Source organism: Polyodon spathula, chromosome 2 (genome assembly GCF_017654505.1).
Source record: "Polyodon spathula isolate WHYD16114869_AA chromosome 2, ASM1765450v1, whole genome shotgun sequence".
Taxonomy (NCBI): Eukaryota; Metazoa; Chordata; class Actinopteri; order Acipenseriformes; family Polyodontidae; genus Polyodon; species Polyodon spathula.
In genome coordinates this window covers 65813461-65831913 of record NC_054535.1, presented here as the reverse complement: position 1 = coordinate 65831913, position 18453 = coordinate 65813461, and the positions used below count along the sequence as shown (strand labels likewise).

General features: G+C 36.4%; 1 protein-coding gene across 2 annotated transcripts in view; it reads right to left on the bottom strand.

Moving 5' to 3' along the window:
* Positions 1-18453, bottom strand: part of LOC121299199 (proprotein convertase subtilisin/kexin type 5-like) — a 168205-nt gene that overhangs the window by 135106 nt on the left and 14646 nt on the right. For both annotated transcript variants that reach the window (XM_041226833.1, XM_041226841.1), the window contains exon 3: positions 16223-16336. In XM_041226833.1, the coding sequence (XP_041082767.1) occupies positions 16223-16336 (114 nt within the window). The remainder of the gene's footprint in view (positions 1-16222; positions 16337-18453) is intronic.

The window sequence follows — 18453 nt, the reverse complement described above, 5'->3', positions numbered from 1 at the left end:
CCTTCTTGCTCGGTCATCCAGTTTGGAGGGTTACAGCCTGATCTAGGCAAGTTCTTGGTGGTGCCATAAACCTTTCACTTCTTAATACTCGTCTTGGCCGTGCTCCAAGGGATATTCAAGGCCTTTGATATTTTTTTTTATACCAGTCCCGATCTGTGCCTTTCAACAACTTTGTTCCGAGTTCTTTTGAAAGCACCTTGGTGCTCATGGTTGTGTCTTTGCTTTGAAATGCACTACCCAGCAGAGGGAACCTACATGAACTACTGAATTTATCCTGAAACCATGTGAATCACTACAATTTAACATTGGTGGAGGCCACTTAACTTGGTGTGTGATTTTGAAGGCGATTAGTTACACCTGAGCTAATTTAGGAATGCTATTACAAGGGGGGTGGACACTTATCCAACCAAACTTTTTCAGTTTTTATTTAATTAATTTTCTGCAAATTTCTAGAATATTTTTTTCACTTGGAAGTTGTGGGGTATGATGTGTAGATACATGAAAAAAACACTTTTAATGCATTTTAATTTCAAACTATAAGGCAACAAAAGGTGAACATTTTGAAAGGGTTGTGTAAACTTTCTATAGGCACTGTATAGATTAAGTACACGGCAAGTTTACTTTGAAAGAAATTCTTCATACAACAATATGAGGTAGATTACTTATAATTACTTCATCAAGTTTCACTAAAAGTTATTTCACACAAAAAGTGTGCAAACTAAATAATTAACAGTTCAATTCTATGTGAATGTGTTACAATTAATTAATTTAGTTCAATGAAAGGAAAATGCAACTGGAATTGGAAACTCAATCTGTTGAAGTGTCGAGTACAAAACTCTCCTGTCAGCAGCGACGTCTTCAATCCCACTTTGGATCAAACTTGGCAGCAAAGCTTTCAATTCTCGACAAAATCAACAAACAGCTGCAACAAAGTCTTCAGTCCTCGGTATAGGATCCACAACAGCGCCCGTCCGCTCTGTCCTCTTCGCTGAATCTTTAGCTATGCCAGTAGCAGGGCAGTTTCTTTTGGAAACTGTGGTATTAGGTGTACAGCAGACCCAGACTGGTTTGTCCGATAACAGTCTCTGTAAGTTTTTACAGCAGTCTCGTTGCTTGTGGTCGTTGACTCGCTTGCAGCTTGCTTCCTCGTCTTGGGACAGTTTTCAGGCAGAGACCCGTCTTGGTTCCATTTGAGTCCTGGAGTTGCAGCTTTACTCAGCAGAGTGACAGCACCTTGTTTAGCATTCGATGTGGAGTGCAAAATGTTCAATTTTGCTTGGATTTTTATAGACATTTTCCTCTGCTGAGCTGCCACTTTCATGAGATAATTTGTGTATCTTGCTTTAAATTCACAAATCTTCAAGATTTGTCCTTTGTCTGCTTCCTTTCATCCAACAACTTATTGTTGCAGATGGGACTTGTTGACATCTATACCTTGTCTTCCTTGCACCAAACCGCTTGTGTTTGCAGTTTTGCAGTCTTTTCACTGTCCTTTCAGCCTCACCCAGTCCAGATGCCCCCCTCCTAGCCCTGATCATCATCAGTTCAGTATTTCTGCCAGGAACCAAAGGGCCCTTTTTCTTAAGACACAGCAGTTTGCTTCATTATATATCACTAATACACGCTCATGTATTATCACATTCAGGGAATATGTCCTACAAAGCTATACCCAAAATTTCACAATACAGTCGACTCTTATTTGCATACTAGATAATTGCATGGTTTTAGGAAAGGGTGATCGTGTCTAACTAACTTGCTTAATTTTTTTGAGGATGCAACATCGATCAACATTGATAGTGGATAATTGCAAAGCACATGACATGGTATATTTAGATTTCCAGAAAGCTTTTGACAAAGTCCTGCATAAAACATTAATTCTCAAACTGAACGCAGTTAGGATTCAGGGAAACACAGGTACATGGATTAGGGAGTGGTTAACAAGTAGAAAACAGAAAGTACTGATTAGAGAAGAAACCTCAGAATGGAGTAAGGTAACCAGTGGAGTACCACAGGGATCAGTATTAGGTCCTCTGCTATTCCTAATCTACATTAATGACTAAGATTTTGGTATAGTAAGCAAACTTGTTAAATTTGCAGACGACATAAAATAGGAGGAGTGGCAAACACTGTTGTAGCAGCAAAGGTCATTCAAAATGATCTAGACGAGATTCAGAACTGGACAGACACATGGCAAATGACATTTAACCCTTTGCGGTCCTATGTCGGACTAGGTCTGATATTACGATTTTCCCTTTCCAGATTAAACAGTGCATGTGAAAATAAATTGGCCCTGATGTGCCTGACAGGCGTTGAATAAATGGACTGCAAAGGGTTAATAGAGAAAAGTTTAAGGTACTGCATGCAGGAAATAAAAATGTGCATTACAAATATCATATGGGAGATATTGAAATTGAAGAAGGAATCATTGAAAAAGACCTAGGGGTTTTTGTTGGCTTAGAAATGTCTTCATCTAGACAATGTGGGGAAGCTATAAAAAAGGCTAACAAGATGCTCAGATATATTGTGAAAAGTGTTGAATTTAAATCACGGGAAGTAATGTTAAAACTGTACAATGCACTAGTAAGACCTCATCTTGAATATCGTGTTCAGTTCTGGTCACCTCGCTATAAAAAGTATATCACTGCTCTAGAAAGAGTGCAAAGAAGAGCGACCAGAATTTTTCCGGGTTTAAAAGGCATGTCATACGCAGACAGGCTAAAATAATTTAATCTATTCAGTCTTGAACAAAGAAGACTACGCTGAGATCTGATTTAAGCTTTCAAAATTCTAAACAGTATTGACAATGTCAACCCTAGGGACTTTTTCAGCCTGAAAAAAGAAACAAGGACCAGGGGTCACAAATGGAGATTAGACAAAGGGGCGTTCAGAACAGAAAACAGGAGGCACTTTTTTTACACATAGAATCGTGAGGGTCTGTAACCAACTCCCCAGTAATGTTGTTGAAGCTGACACCCTGGGATCCTTCAAGAAGCTGCTTGATGAGATTCTGGGATCAATAAGCTACTAACAACCAAACGAGCAAGAAGGGCCAAATGGCCTCCTCTCGTTTGTAAACTTTCTATTGTTCTTATACATCTTTTAATTGCATAGCATGCAACTGGTCCTGTTTTTTAATGCATTGTTTTTATGATTATATGATTTGGTCAAATGCATATCGTCCAAATGCATAATTCGCTTAATTGCATGAAACTGTGTGGTCCTGAACTCGGTTGTACAATACATTTTATTTCGGCTAACTACATAATTAAGTCCACGTGTTCTGTCAATGTGCTCTTGTTATTGCAATGGTTTGGCAGCGGGGAAAAAAATAAGATAATGTCAATGTGTCCTGCGTTGTCAGAGAATACACTTGCGTGTGCACTGAGCTTGCAGTAGCACTAACGTACCTGTATTTCATTGGTGTGGTTTTGGGGTTTTTTTCTGAAGGTGTACACAGTAGGCTACTTTAAGTTACTTTAAATAAAAAATACTGTACTGTACACAAGCCTTTATGAAGGCAAATGGTTTTCAGTCCATATGATAGTTTTTTTTTTTCCCGCAGTATATGTGGGTTAGCCTAGTCTCCTAGTCTGCAATCAGTTTTTGTCAGCTTTAAATCGGTGGAGTTTTACCCCCCTCCCCCCAGTTGTATGCAATTATGAGGAGTCGACTGTATCTCAATGAAGAAAAGAAAAAAAGACAACATCATGCAAAATAAACACAGCATCTAAACTTTGGCTATGCCAGTGCATAAACAGAGAACACTACACACTGCTCTGTGTCCTTGTCGCTCTCTCCCTCGTCTTTTCTCTCAACTCCGCTGCACACTCGTACACACTCTCTATACCATGTGGCCAGGGGTCAATTGACAATAAATCAGTCAATCACTAGGTGGACACATTCCACACTTTAGTAGTGCTAGCAAATGCTATAAAACTCGGGCTGAAAACATAACACCGTCTGACTACTGAGATGATCACAACTGACACAGGATGGATGCCAGATTCAACAAGTTAATGTCATTTACATTTAAATTTTTGTAGTTTGCACCCTCTATACCGAGGGAGATGTCAGTTTACTTTGCAACTGCTTTTCTTATAAGATTTTTTTTAATAGAGAAGATTGCATTTTATGTTTAATTTTTGGTTTTATTTTTTCCCCTACTGCTGCCCGTCCTAAAAATGTCACAAACATTTTTTTGAATTAACGTGGTACTGTACTTGGAATAAAGTCAGTTTGGTGTGAACATAACTAGTTCGTGTCTCTTATATACAGTAAGTGGGATAAATTAGCAATTTGGATTTTAGCACTGTTTGAATAATTAGACTGCATAACATTTCAGTAATAATGCAATTACTGCTCACTTTCTAATCAAAACAGACCATTATCGTACAGCCCATGCTATTATTATTTGATATTGCTTCACTGTCTTTATACATGTAAGTATATGCAGGGCTTAATTTAGTAATTTAGTTATTTTTTCCTGTCAATCAGAATAATGGGCTTTTAAATAGGCCATTCCTTCATTTTTCATTTACAAGCAGAATGTACATTTCAGAAAGGAGACAGTAGTAAGAAAGTAACAATTTGTTGATTGCAAAAGATATGCCTGATGGGCACATGAACAATTGGAAAACAGTTATGCCCGACATGAACATGACAGCCCACAGATACATAATACATTCACATTTATAATTTGGCCCATGGCCTTATCCATTGGAGTTCGATAGCCATCCCTATGCTGGCCGAGCTAAGATGAATGCAATGCAGTGATTAAGAATGACTCGGCCAGCGGGCAGGACAAGTGGCACTTGGGGCCACCTTCACCCTAGACAAGGCAAGCTGCAGGATGAAGGCCAAACAAAAATAAACGACAGGGGTTTGTGGACAGAGAGACCTATTTAACTGGTTAAACTGGTAACCTATGTGACTGATGGGTGGAGTCTCCTTTTGGAAAGACAACACGTTTCCAAGAAATGTTAATAAGTGACAAATCTTTATTAAAGCTATAATGAAAATTAATTTTGCTGGACACACTATTGTAATCGTTATGAGTAACTATTTACATTCATAAAGATGAGTCAGATCTGCATTGACATGAAAAAGTAAGCCCATTCAGTTAAAAAAAAACTGTAAATTAAATCAATTTTACTATTAACGCATTTCTCTGTTGTAATCGAGATGTACAAATGGCTTAGCAGGTATCAATTGCATTTTCTAAGGAAGTAGAAAATGAGAAGACCTATTTATAGGCATATATGCAGTAATTTATAGAAATCTATTTATTTAAAAATAAGTAATAGCACTCTCTCAAAATGTTTTTATTTTAACATCTAAAACTATATTTCAAAAAGCTGAAATGCTTAATAAATTAAACGGAACCTAGCACCCTACTAGTAAATATTTATTAGCATAAAAGTTTTAGATCAAATGTGTACCTGACAACACTATATTCAGCAATAGTTTTAATTGAAGATTAAATCTTGTTTAAAATTCCCTTATTCTCTTTTACTGCACACGTGGCATATGTTTAGTTCATTTTTGTTAACTCTAAAAACAACCTGTTTCATTACACTGCACTTTTTATTTTTATGTTGCATCTTTATAATCAATTTTTGTCAATCCAATTCAAACACTGTTTAAAAACCATTGGTAATGAAATAGTTAACAGGTACATTAAATTATTTCATACAGAAATAATCAATGCTCATTTTGTTACCAGGTGCCTAATTTGCGGTTCCTAGCATGTACCACACCAAAGGTAATGCATCCCCCTTAAGACTCTTATTCCAATTAGACTGTGGGTTTCATCTCACGGTTTGTTTGTGTTGTTTGAGAGTCCAGACAACTTGTGTTTCAGTGCTATGGCATAGCAACACGTGAACCATGCACAATAAATCTGAAAACTGCAGACAATTATAAAACTAATTACTACCTACCCTCCCATGCCTTTTGCTTTTTTTGGGGGGGGCAACCAGAGCTGCGAGACGAAGGGAGTGTTTTGAAACTTAGGATTCAAGGCTCGGTCTCTAGAACAGGAGAGATAGAGAAAAATGGACAGGCCAGACTCCAACCGAGACAGCCTTCCCTATGGAGTCGAGTCTGGCTCCATCGGCCTTCGGGCCCCTGAAAACAGAGTCCTATGAGTCGTTATAGACTCTGCCTCGCGACTGGGTCCCAGTTAGTGACTGGAGTCGACACTCGGAGGACGAAATGGCTCACACGAAGCCTTGACGTAAGGAAGAAAAGAGAATCTGCAAGAAATTGTTAATAACTGGACTCGAGTACTAAGAGTATGAGGGCCACATCCCAGGAGGACAAAGGAGGAGGTAAGACAGAGCCTTCTTTTATAAAGGAAGACAAAGCACAAGAGCTGTGAAAGAATTGTGTGGCCGGTGGTCCCTTCTGACTGGACAAAGAACCTGTGGAGTTATGGGAACTCTAGGTCAGGGACGTGAGAATCACTATCCTCCCAGAGGGGACCGACACAGAGGCAAGCGGCATATGGAAAAAAAAAGTGAGGAGGAGGAGGGAGGAGGATGAAAAACGCTAACACAAGAGAAAGAGCTGAGCTGTGACGGCGTTTAAATAGGGAGTCAATGATGATAGACAGGTGTAATTAGGAAATAGCAAAGCCTTGGTTCACGCCCCCTGAACTTCAAAGTTAACATATATACTCATTTCCATGCATAAAATCATGGATTCTCCAGGTTACACAATTGCCACATGGACACACAAAAAGATATGTACTGTATTCCTTTGAATTTAAAAGGGCACATAAGGACTTTTTTTATTTTATTGTGTTACATGTTCCCATGTATTGATTCAACTGTTTACGTAAGGTGTGTGTACTGTTTTTAACATTTTTTTATTTTATTTTTTACATTTTGACAACATTTAACTTTTAAATGCATTCCCTGGCTCAAGATGGCTTCCCATGTATCCGCAACACATGGGAACATGGTCCTTATGTGCCCTTTAAGATGATCTTTTTAAAACAATTGTTCTTCTCAAAATTCTTAAATTCGAGTATACTGATGTGTATTGAAATCGCCAACAAAAGACACAACTGCTAAGTACACAAACAGCAATGTGACTAACTGCCAAGAAAAGACTAACAAAAACATCACTGCCCAATCTCAAATCATCCATGACATACAGGCAGCCATTTTCCAAGAAGCGACACTGGCTTCCTAAGAAACTCGAAAAGATGCTTTTACAATTTGAGTTTTTTGCTAGAAGGCTCAGCTCTAACAAACAGTACAAGCTTGGACAGATCGGAAATGATCAGACCCCAGCATTTTTCAACATGCCAAGCATATAGCAGTTCACAAAAAAGGAGAAAAACTGGTGCAAGTAATCACGACGAAGTGAGAAGCAGTGCATGACTGTAATACTTTGTGTGACAGCAGACTGGAAATGAGAAGCAGTGCATGACTGCAATGCTCTGTGTGACAGCAGACTGGAAATGAGAAGCAGCGCGTGACTGTAATGCTGTGTGACAGCAGACGGCCACAAACTCCCTCCACATGTCGTTTTCTTAAATGCGTAACTGATGTTGTAATCTTTGTAATGCATCTTTATTTGATGTTTAACTTTTTCCTCAAATTGAGGGTGGGAAATTTGGGCTGTGCCTCAAATTCGAAGAAATACGGTACATAGAATTAAAAATGCAACAATAAGCAGCATATTTTTTGGTAAAAATAATTAACAATCAGCTATTAATACATTGTTGATAAGAAGAAGAAGAAGAAAAATTATACTGTCAATTACAAAGTGACAGTATAATTTGTAATGAATTGAAATTACAAAACAATTGTAAATTGAACTTTGGCACACCTGGGTAATTGTATTTGTAATTATCATATAATTGATCAATTACTGTTCAACTACACACGTTTCCAAGCATAATCATTCAGTTCCATGTTGTGTTTTAAATTGAGCGGACATTCTTCTTGTATCTTCAGCCACTTTTAGTGACCCCATGTGTTTGAAAAAAAATGTTACAACAGTGTGTTTCTGTATTTGTACCTGTGATTACTGCTTGGTACAATAAACAGTAAAGCTATGTATGTTACTTTGAAATGTAATTGTAAGTATAATTTTATTGTGATTACTACAGAATAATTGTAATTGAACAATATAGCATTGTAACTACAATTTCAGCAAACAGGTTTTCTATAATAACTGTGTTTGTAATCATACTTTTCCCCCAGATCTGGTACAGTATTTTATTTCTAATGATGTTAACTAGCAAGCAGTGCAGATAATGAGGTACCTCGCTGATGATTGTGATTGATGAGACATGTTGCTATAACTTAAATATACTGTGAGACACTGAAATTCCTCTATGGTATCAAAAGGGCACAGAACACCATTTTATGTAAGTACTAACCTACAGATGTCCCTTAAATGAAGGGGATTTCAAGGTAGGCACTACGTGCAACTTCATGCATCAATTCTGCAGTTTAAAAGGTACAGTGGCCCAAGTGTCCTCGTTCGGGCAATTTCTTTCATCGGTGCAAACTGGGAGCTTGAATACTTATGCAAGCAAGATATTTCAGTTTTTTTATTTTTCTTAAAAATATTTCCCAACATAAAACCAATGTCACCTTACAATAATTGATTCTGAGTTTCAGTGTTTAAAAATAAAATATCAAACAGTACAAAATTTCAATGTACCATTTGTAATTTAGTAATATGAGAGAATTGGTCAGGGGTCTGAATACTTTTGCAAGCCACTGTATATGTAAAATCTCACAGACAAACAAGGAGTAAACATATCTCATTTTATTCAACACTATTATTAGTAGTAGTAGTATTTTGAAACATCAGGTATTTTGTTATTATTATGTATTTCGCTTAGTGTTTTTAAAGAGATACATGTATAAAAATGTGTTATTCTAGGACCTGGGGGGCCTCACAATACTTCCTGAAAGTTTTGTATAAAAATATTGATTACAATACATTGGTTCACCTGAGGTATTTTGTGATTTTATTTACAATTTTTTTTTAGCAGACTTTGCATTTCTATCTTTGAAATACATCAAAAAAATCTATTTTCAGTACTAAAGACTTGAAATTAGTTTTTTGTTTTTTTGGTTAAGGACACTCTAATACAGTGGTGGGCAACCTAAGCTAATAATCAGAGGGCCGCAGGTCTGGCCCTCCAAAAACTCCAAGGGCTGCAAGACCCCCCTTTACCGCAATTACAAGTCAAAATTATATATTTTAATTGATAATAATAATTTCTAGATATAGAAAATATCTAGAAAAATATATTTCTAGAGAGCCACGCAGGTTACTGAAAACTGAATTGCGGAAGTCTGGCACCCGACCCCTATCACTTCCGATTGGCTAACTGTGGAAGAAACTGATCTTCTATTGGTTACAAAGTAACCTTGAAGTGGCTGCCTGTGAGCTTTTGGCAACGCACAGACTGATCTTTTAAACTTAAGTTTTACCGGTATTTATGTTTTTTGTAAGTGAGCAAATAAGTGATACTGCTTTCTTAATACATGAACCTGACATTTAAATGCAGCAATCTAGTAAAATAACTACAAAATTATAACTTCTTATAACTTAGTTAGACACGCATAATCCATTGATTTGTGAAATTATTAAAAATTAAGATTGACAAATTACCCAACCCGGCTCACTGCTGCAACGTCCCACACTAATTCGGGAGAGACGAGGGCGAGAACACGCCTCCTCTGAAGCGAGTGCTGTCAACAATCCGCTTTTCTTCATTCTGCAAGCCTGCCATACAGCAATCTCAAAACTTGCAGCATCGGAGCACCACGCAGTTCTGAATTGCGTACAGGCAGGCCTGCAGGAGCCTGGCCAGCCACAGGGGTCGCTGGTGTGTGGTAAGCCAAGGACTCCCCAGCCAACCTAACTACTTCCCCGCCCGGGCAGCACTTGGCTAATTGTGCGCCCCCCTCTGGTAACTCCCATCCATGGTCGGCAGTGGCCTAACTTTGATTCAAATCGGCGATCTCCAAGCTATAGGGCATGTGATCCGGTAAAGGCACTCCAGCCCGGAAGCTCCACTCAGGAGCACCCATATTTTATTATTTTAAAATAAAATAGACTGTAAATCCCATGGCAATATGTTTAATGTATTAATTTTCATTGAAATTAGTGCACAGAAAAAATGTTGCCCTTGTGTATGCCTGTGTAATCCTACATGGTCCAGAAATTCCTCTTTTTTATTTAACTTACTCTCCAAACATTGTATCCACATACAAATCTGAGCAACATCACTGTTGTCATTGGACTTGTCCAGAGCTGCACTAGAAGCCACATTTGAATGAAGTATGCAAAAAAAATTGGGCCAGCTGTTTATTCATGATATCGTTCCTCTCTTGAGGAGTTCGGATGAAGCAGCACCGACTTTAAGTAATTTGAAATTTGCAACTTTTTAGGAGCTGAGAACAATTTTAAAAAGGCCTAATTAAGCTACTTGTTAGTTCAATTAAAGGTTTTGATAAGTAATTTTTATTTATTTATTTATTTATTTATTTATTTTATTATTATTATTCAGTAGATCTGGGGTTTTCAAAGAGATAAGGGTACAAAAGCATTATTATGTTACCTGAAGGTCCCTACAACACTCCCTTTAAATATGGGCAAAATACAAGACATTCTTTCAACTGAATGATTTTATGAATTTAGAGTTTTTTTTTTTTTTTTTTTTTTTTTTTTTTTAAACAAAAACACACAACACACAGGTTAGGACTATACATTTATTTTAATAATACATATTGAGAACACCTATATTATATAAATGAATCACTGTCATAAAATCCAGATTCACTAGAATCAGATGACACTATTTATGCCAACAATGATTCATCTAATTGTCTTTCCATTTTGAAATGCAATTCTGTACAGTGGAAACGTTTATAATATTGTGTGTCTATCAATTTCTGTACATAAACAGTAAACATATACACAGAATATCCTATTATCAAAGCAGTGTTTTACAAACAGCAAGAACAGAATAAATAGTGCTAACTACAAAACGCTAACTATTTATAAGCAAACACAGTACAACTGCAAAGCCACAAAAAGCATTTACTCTCAGAGATCTTTCTAAGCAATAATGGACACTGCTCTTGATTATTTCATTACGATCAGTAATAACTCAAATTTAGTTCATGAAACATCTGTTGATAGCCACTCATTTCTTGAGATTATATATATATATATATTCTAATATAATTACAACCAAATGTATTGGATTTACAGTGTTTTTCCACTTCTTTCTTATCTAAACAAGTTCCTGTGACGGTTTGTTTCTGCGTGCTGCTGTAAAATGTCTGAATCCTTTCAAAACTAAATGCACATCTCGGTGGCGTCACAAGATATATAAAACAATCAGGGAATGAATTTCAATCCAGGGTTCCGACCTGTACTGGTGGCCCAGTAAGTCAATAAAATAAGGTGTGTTTATCCTGTTTACCCGACCATGGGCCCAAAAACACACCAGTATGAGCGTGTTTACAAATATTACTATATCGTTCACATGATCAGAGTCCTTAAAAAGGATTAGATAATATTAATCTTCTACTACTGTTCTGAATTATACCAATAAAAAAAAACACTGAAGTCAGGGGTTGAATTCCCTTGTTTTTAAAAACATACAAATGTTACCATGGAAATGTGACCTTAAAACTCCAGCTCACTGAGATCTTCACATGTTGTTTTCTTTAAAACTTTATATTTATTTAAGGCATCTTGATCTCTGATATGCGGTTTAGTAATTCCATACATAGGGATCCGATCTAATACTGCGTAACGTGAACAGGCTGCCATTCTATAAATATAATTTAATATATAGTCCTTTAAAGATTTACTAGAAGTTTTATTTTGCATTATGCAGTCTGACAGATTAATCAACTAGTAATGTTTGTATGTAGATTTTATTTTTCCCTTGGTATACAATGTTATTGAAATTCTCACTAAACATTAGTTTCCCATAAACCTTGAAATTCTGTAGCTCAAAGCTTCAGTTCAAAGTAGCAACCTTGAAACCTTATGTCTTCTTACAAATGGCCTCCATAAGAAAGTGATGGTTCACGGAAATCTTACGATACAAAAATATTAATGTTGACAATGTAAAGAAATATTCATCATATTAATAGCCCATGTTTTGTAACATTTTCTGGGTGACAGTAATAGGTTGCATCAATAAATAAAACTGAACACATTTCATAAATTTTCCTGCCACTTAAATATAATAACCTGTTGAGATGATACATCTCACTTATACAGCATAGTTACAAACAATAATAAAACCCAAACTTACATTGGTTTAAATAATACACTATATACTTATATACGTATATAACTAATGTTCTTTCTAAGGCAGTATTGTGGTACCTCAATGATTACTGTGATTGATAAGACATGTTCCCATAACTTAAATTTATTGCAAAACACTGAAATTCCTCTATGGAATCAAAGCGCACAGAACACAATTTCATGCAAGTATTAACCTACAGAGGTCCCTAAATGAAAGGGATTTCAAGGTAGGCATTATGTATCAATTCTGCAGTTTAAAGATACAGTGCCCCAAAAAATGTATTTTACTTCTTTAGGAAGACTGATTCTACAGTGTGTGTGTGTGTGTGTGTGTGTGTGTGTGTGTATGTATTATATATATACACACACACACACACACACACACACACACACACACACACACACACACTTTATCTCTAACTTCTTTAGGATGCTCTTTGGTCTTCATTTTCCTTCAGTTTCACAGCCTTACCCATGATCCTTCACCAGTGGGGTTTTTATCCAGAAAATGTGACAGCAACTGTAATGGTTCACAGGTGGAGGCCAATGGTAAGGTAATTGTGTCCTCGCTGGGGCAATTTCTTTCATCGGGGCAAACTGGGAGCTTCCACAGCACAGGGGTTGAATACTTATGCAAGCAAGATATTTCAGTTTTTTATTTTTCTTAAAAATATTTCCCAACATAAAACCAGTGTCACCTTACAATAATTGATTTTGAGTTTAAGTGTTTTAAAATAAAATATCGAACAGAACAAAATTTCAATGTACCATTTGTAATTCAGTAATATGAGAGAATTGGTCAGGGGCCTGAATACTTTTGCAAGGCACTGCATACACACACACACAGCTGTAGTCAAAGTCAAAAGTGTTCATACCCTTTGATCCACAGGAAATTTAATTCCAAAAAATTGGTAAAATGGATTCCATAGCATACCAAAACATACTGGCCAATCAACTGAAATCCACTACTATAAAACTTGGTTTAAAGTGCAACTGGACTTTCCAACACGACAATGACCAAAAGTACACACCAAATTACTTCAGAATGGTTAAAGAAGAATAAAAATCAAGAAAGAAGAATAAAATCAAGGTTCTGGAATGGCCTAGTCAAAGTCCCAATCTAAATCCGATTGTGAATCTTTGGTACGAGTTGAAGAAGGTTGTGCACAAGTAAAGTCCTCAGAATTTGAATGAACTGGAACAATTTTGAGTTGATGAATAGTCAACAGTCACTAAAGAATCATGTCAAAAGCTCATTAACAAATACCCTAAGTTATTGTTGCTAAGCGTGCCTCAGCTAGCTATTCATATCATTTTCTTTGTCAGGGTATGGTTACTTTTGAATTAGTATTTTTGGAGTTTTGCAACAAAAAAAAAAAAAAAAAAACATTGCTGAAACTTTTTCCTCATCCACAAAAGCTAAAATGTTGCTACAAAAGATTTTTCCTATAATTATTTGGTTTCAAGAAATTTCTAGAAATTATAAATTTCCATTGGGTATGTAAACTTTTGTTCTGCTGTTTACAAAGAGAGCAGTCATTGGGTCAATTTCTGATAAAGCTGTGCATTGAGGCTATGTTTTGGTTTAGTTTGTGACAGTAGCACTAAGGAAAACATTTAAAATGTAAAAGTGAATATGAATGTGGGTCAATGAAGGTCAAACAATGATTTTAGACATACTACAGTTGTCCCACGTTACAACGCCACCCGCGCATACCGCCAGCTATTCTCTCTGAAGAAATGTCACCAATATAAAAACAGTGCTATCTTTACACGTTATATCGCCACCTCGCTGTCCTTCACCCGCCAACTTCCAAAGCCAAGCAAATGTAAATATAAGCATTGTAGTTTCCCTCGTTGTAGTGCCAGCGAAGTAATCATGGCCAATTAAAACAACTAAGTTATGCAGTTAACCTTTGACTCACTTTCCTAATTAGCTGTTAACTGAACGTTCATACCAATGTCATCAACACTCCCGCTCCCAAAGCAAAACAGAAAAAGTCGACCCTACATTTAACACCAGAGCAAAAGAAATAAATCTGCATGTATGTATCTGAAAATAAGAAAGCAAGACAGCAAGACATCGCAAATGTTTTCTCACCTAAGTGAGGCATATACTGTTAATTGACGGACAGTTGGAGACATTGTAATGGATAGAAACAAATGGCTTACCTTGGTGGAACGGGTCGATATGTTTAACCTGAAAAAGGCTTGACGCAGTCTAAAATAAGTGACTTTTATAAACCACAGTAAATAAAAAAAGTACAGTAAGAGGTTTGTTTGTATACGTGCAAGTTTTGCACAAATGACTGACTTCAACTACAACATGAGTTTTGTAACCAGCAGAATTTTTTTTTTTTTTTTTACTTTTAGTTTTAAAAAAAGTGTTTGCCTGTATACATTCAACTTTCAACTTTTTTTTAAAGAATACTATTGAGCTTAAATTGCTTTGTGAAATAAACAGATGGCATCCTTCAAAGAGGGATAGTATTCAGCAGGCTTAATGTCGTGCCACAAGCACTAAAGTTGAAATGACCAGTACAGTAAAAAATAAATAAATAAAAATCTTACACTTTGCTTTTATAGAATTGTTGTTTGGGTGATGACACTAAATGACTGTTTATTTACTTATTTTAATGTATTTATTTTTAAGTATAAACTGCTCCCCAAAATGAAGCATGTATGTTTCATACAGATGGGAAAAGATAACAAAATGTCAGTAGTATACCTACTGTTGTGTTAAGAACTAGTACTGTAGTTTTAAAAAAGATGAATGTTTTATTAAAATTGCTTGGAGATACCGTAATTGTATAACTTAAAAAATCATTTGAATTTATTGTAAATATAGAAGGGTGTGTGCTTTTTTTTTGAACCCTGACTATAACGCCACCCTTGCTTATTGCCCGTTTTTGCCCCTGGCCCTTTCCAGGCAGTATAAAGAGGGTTGACTGTAATCCACATAGCAATACATTTCTGAAAGTTACAGTTTAAGGCACATTACAAATTCAGGGTTCAAAACTTAACACCCGCTCACTCGACAAACGCAGGTTAATTTGGTCTGTGGTGGGTAAATTTCACATACTACTTATACGCCACAGTGGCGGGCAAGGCGACTGGCAATCATCGCTGTCATGTCGCTGTGCAGTTTATACCTTCTACCGGCAATCACCCTGCTCAAACTGCAGTCGCTGACAGTTCAAATCAACTGAACTTTGACTTTGTCGCTATAGTTATTCCAACACCAAAATGGATGAGAGGTTGTTTGTCAAGAAGCAGCTCAGTGTTTATCCCTGCATATATGCAGTCGATAGAGCTGATTAGAAAAGATCAGAGGAAATGGGAGAATGTATGGGTATCAATTGCAGAACAAATGCAATCAACTTGTGCGTATTTTAACCTCACTGAAAGAGTAATCAGTGAAGTTTTAATTTTAATACAGCGACTGATGTTTTAAACACTTCGTATATTACGAAGTGTCCCACGTTGTTATCATTATTACTGTGCTACAAGATTTGCCCCCCCCCCCCCAATATGGAATAGTGCGTCCAATATTTTCTGAGCAGGAAGTTATTTAGAGATATTTCTAAAATGACAGGTTGATGTACCATGCTAACAAAACATTAGGTTATCTGTAAATCAATTTAAGATATCTCTATTTCATTTTTCAGTCTCTCAATATGTAATTACGATATCTTCAAAATGGTTTATTTACAGATATCTCAAATTAATTTAAAGATATCTGTAAATGCTTTGGAGATATTTCTAAATATTTCATGATATCTTAAAACGCAATGGGAGATATCTCTAAGTGATCATTTGGCTTGAATAGTATTTCTCTCCTGTTACATTTTCAGAAGTAGCACCAAATAAAATTAAGAAATACATTAGACAAGATTGAGAGATGTATACTTACTATATACCACATGCTTGTCCACTTAGGATCATTGAAATACATGGATTGAGGAGGGCTGGCTTTATAATCCCTTTTTATCCTTCTTTTGACCACCTGTTGCTCTATCCATTCCACCTGCCAAGAAAAAAAAAAACATTGCTGTAAGGATGCTTTGAGCAATGAAAGAATTCGCAGACTAGGGTCCAGTTCTCAGGACAGTCAGTTTTAAACCTTGCGTTCATATTAATAAAACGTACAAAGCGTACAAATATATTGCAGTCCAACACTTGCACGAAAGGGAAGTATGGCTAGCAATCTTAACAATGTACAAGCACACCGCATTGCAAAATGTATGATACACCATTGGAATATGGTATAATACAAGCGTAGTACACTGAAGAAACCAAATGAAAACCATAGCAGACTACAGCATTACCAGTAATGGCAACACAGTCTTCAATCTAGATAATGTAATGTCCTGGTACTGATGTGATACCATATTACTGCAACACCAGTGTGCAACAGTTCATACTATTGGTAGGTCAACATTTAAATGTGCGATCACTGTGGTATTATTGTATTGACAAACCACTAGCATTAAATTTAAGTCATTCAACAAAAAATCATTACAGAGACTAAACATGTGAGCAGTAAGAGTCTCAGCAGCAAGCTGGTCAAAAAATATCCACCAGACCATTGAGGGTGGGCATGTAAAACTGCAAGATAAAAATCTTAAAACCCCTAACACATTGTGTAGAGTATGTGCTTAAACAAGTGTATTGTTTAAATGATCAGGACCCTGGAGTTTGAGCAATCACACAGCACATGTACATTTGTAACCCTGAGAGGTGAGGAGAACACAGTCGACTAAAACAACCTAAGAGGCCACAATTAGTTTAAGGAAATGGTACCAGTGCCTATTTAAAACAGGGGATTGCCTTTTAAATTGGTAATTTGCCTCATCTTTCAAACACCACAAGAAAAAGATGTCAGAGTGCTATATGCAGGCAGCAATAGGCCAAGTAGGTGTTGACACAAAGTCAGGGTTTTGATAAATAATTTCAGACACCAGCAGACATTTCACAGATAGCTGGGGAATTTGGATTTGGATACAAGTCAATTATTCGAACACAGAAAGGACTTGACTAGTTGACATAACACACCTACACGTTTAACATTAATTTTCTGAACTGAACCACATTTATATTGTGCAGCCATCAAGTGAACAATATCCTATCACTCTATTAACCGCTGTGATATATGGCAACTTTAAAAAAAAAAAAAAAGTCAATTAAAGCCTATCTTCTGATTAGCTAAGAAATGTCAAGCAAGAGGTGCTCTATCCAAATCATGATGATAAAGTATATGAAGATCTGCTAAATTGATATTTCCAAGAACAGCAGTGTGTGACATCTACATAAAAAAAAATAATAATAATAATAATAATTAATTAATTTAATTCATTACTGGACGAGCATTTTGTTTTTTGTGCAACCTATACTACAAGTTACAAGTTTTTGTTTTTCTTGGCAACATTATCAAAACATAATATTTACTAAATGACATTCTCAAAGACGACTCAATCTCTTCTTTTCCACCTTTAGCACTAGTTATGGTCAGGGCCAAAACAATGCACCTGAATAAAAGCATGCAGTGAGTGTGTTAGGCTCTCTTGCATGGGTTTACCTTTAACAATTTAGTTGCAAGTGTCTTGTTTTTCCGCAATTTCTTAATCTATGGGGTTCTCACTGCAGCGCTCTACAATAAAACAGTGCAGCTTGTTTCAGACCCCACTTTGAATTCCAATCACGCTTCCCTGTACGACTTTGTTCCCCACATTACATGAAACTGGTAATCTGCACAGCCAGCAACACTGCTAGCACAGCAACTCACTGGCTGCCAAAGGATTCTGAATTACTGGTCAGAGCCAAATGACACCTTTACGCAAACACTGGTGCAGACTCTTACAGGTCAAATAAAGCACAAAGGCATAACTCTATGAAGCAGTGTTGTGAAATTAATATCGCCCAATGCCCGGGACAAGATTTGTCTGAGGAACAACAAGTTTTACCTTATACGTTGGCCATTGGACACATTTTTTTTTGTTTGCGTAAAAATGTCTTTAAACCTCAAACCAAAACTATATACTCACATATACATACCCCGCCTTTCACAAACCCTCAATCACACACACAATAACAAATGCACTTAATTTAAATGAATGCAACAATATTATTACTAATTTACATTGT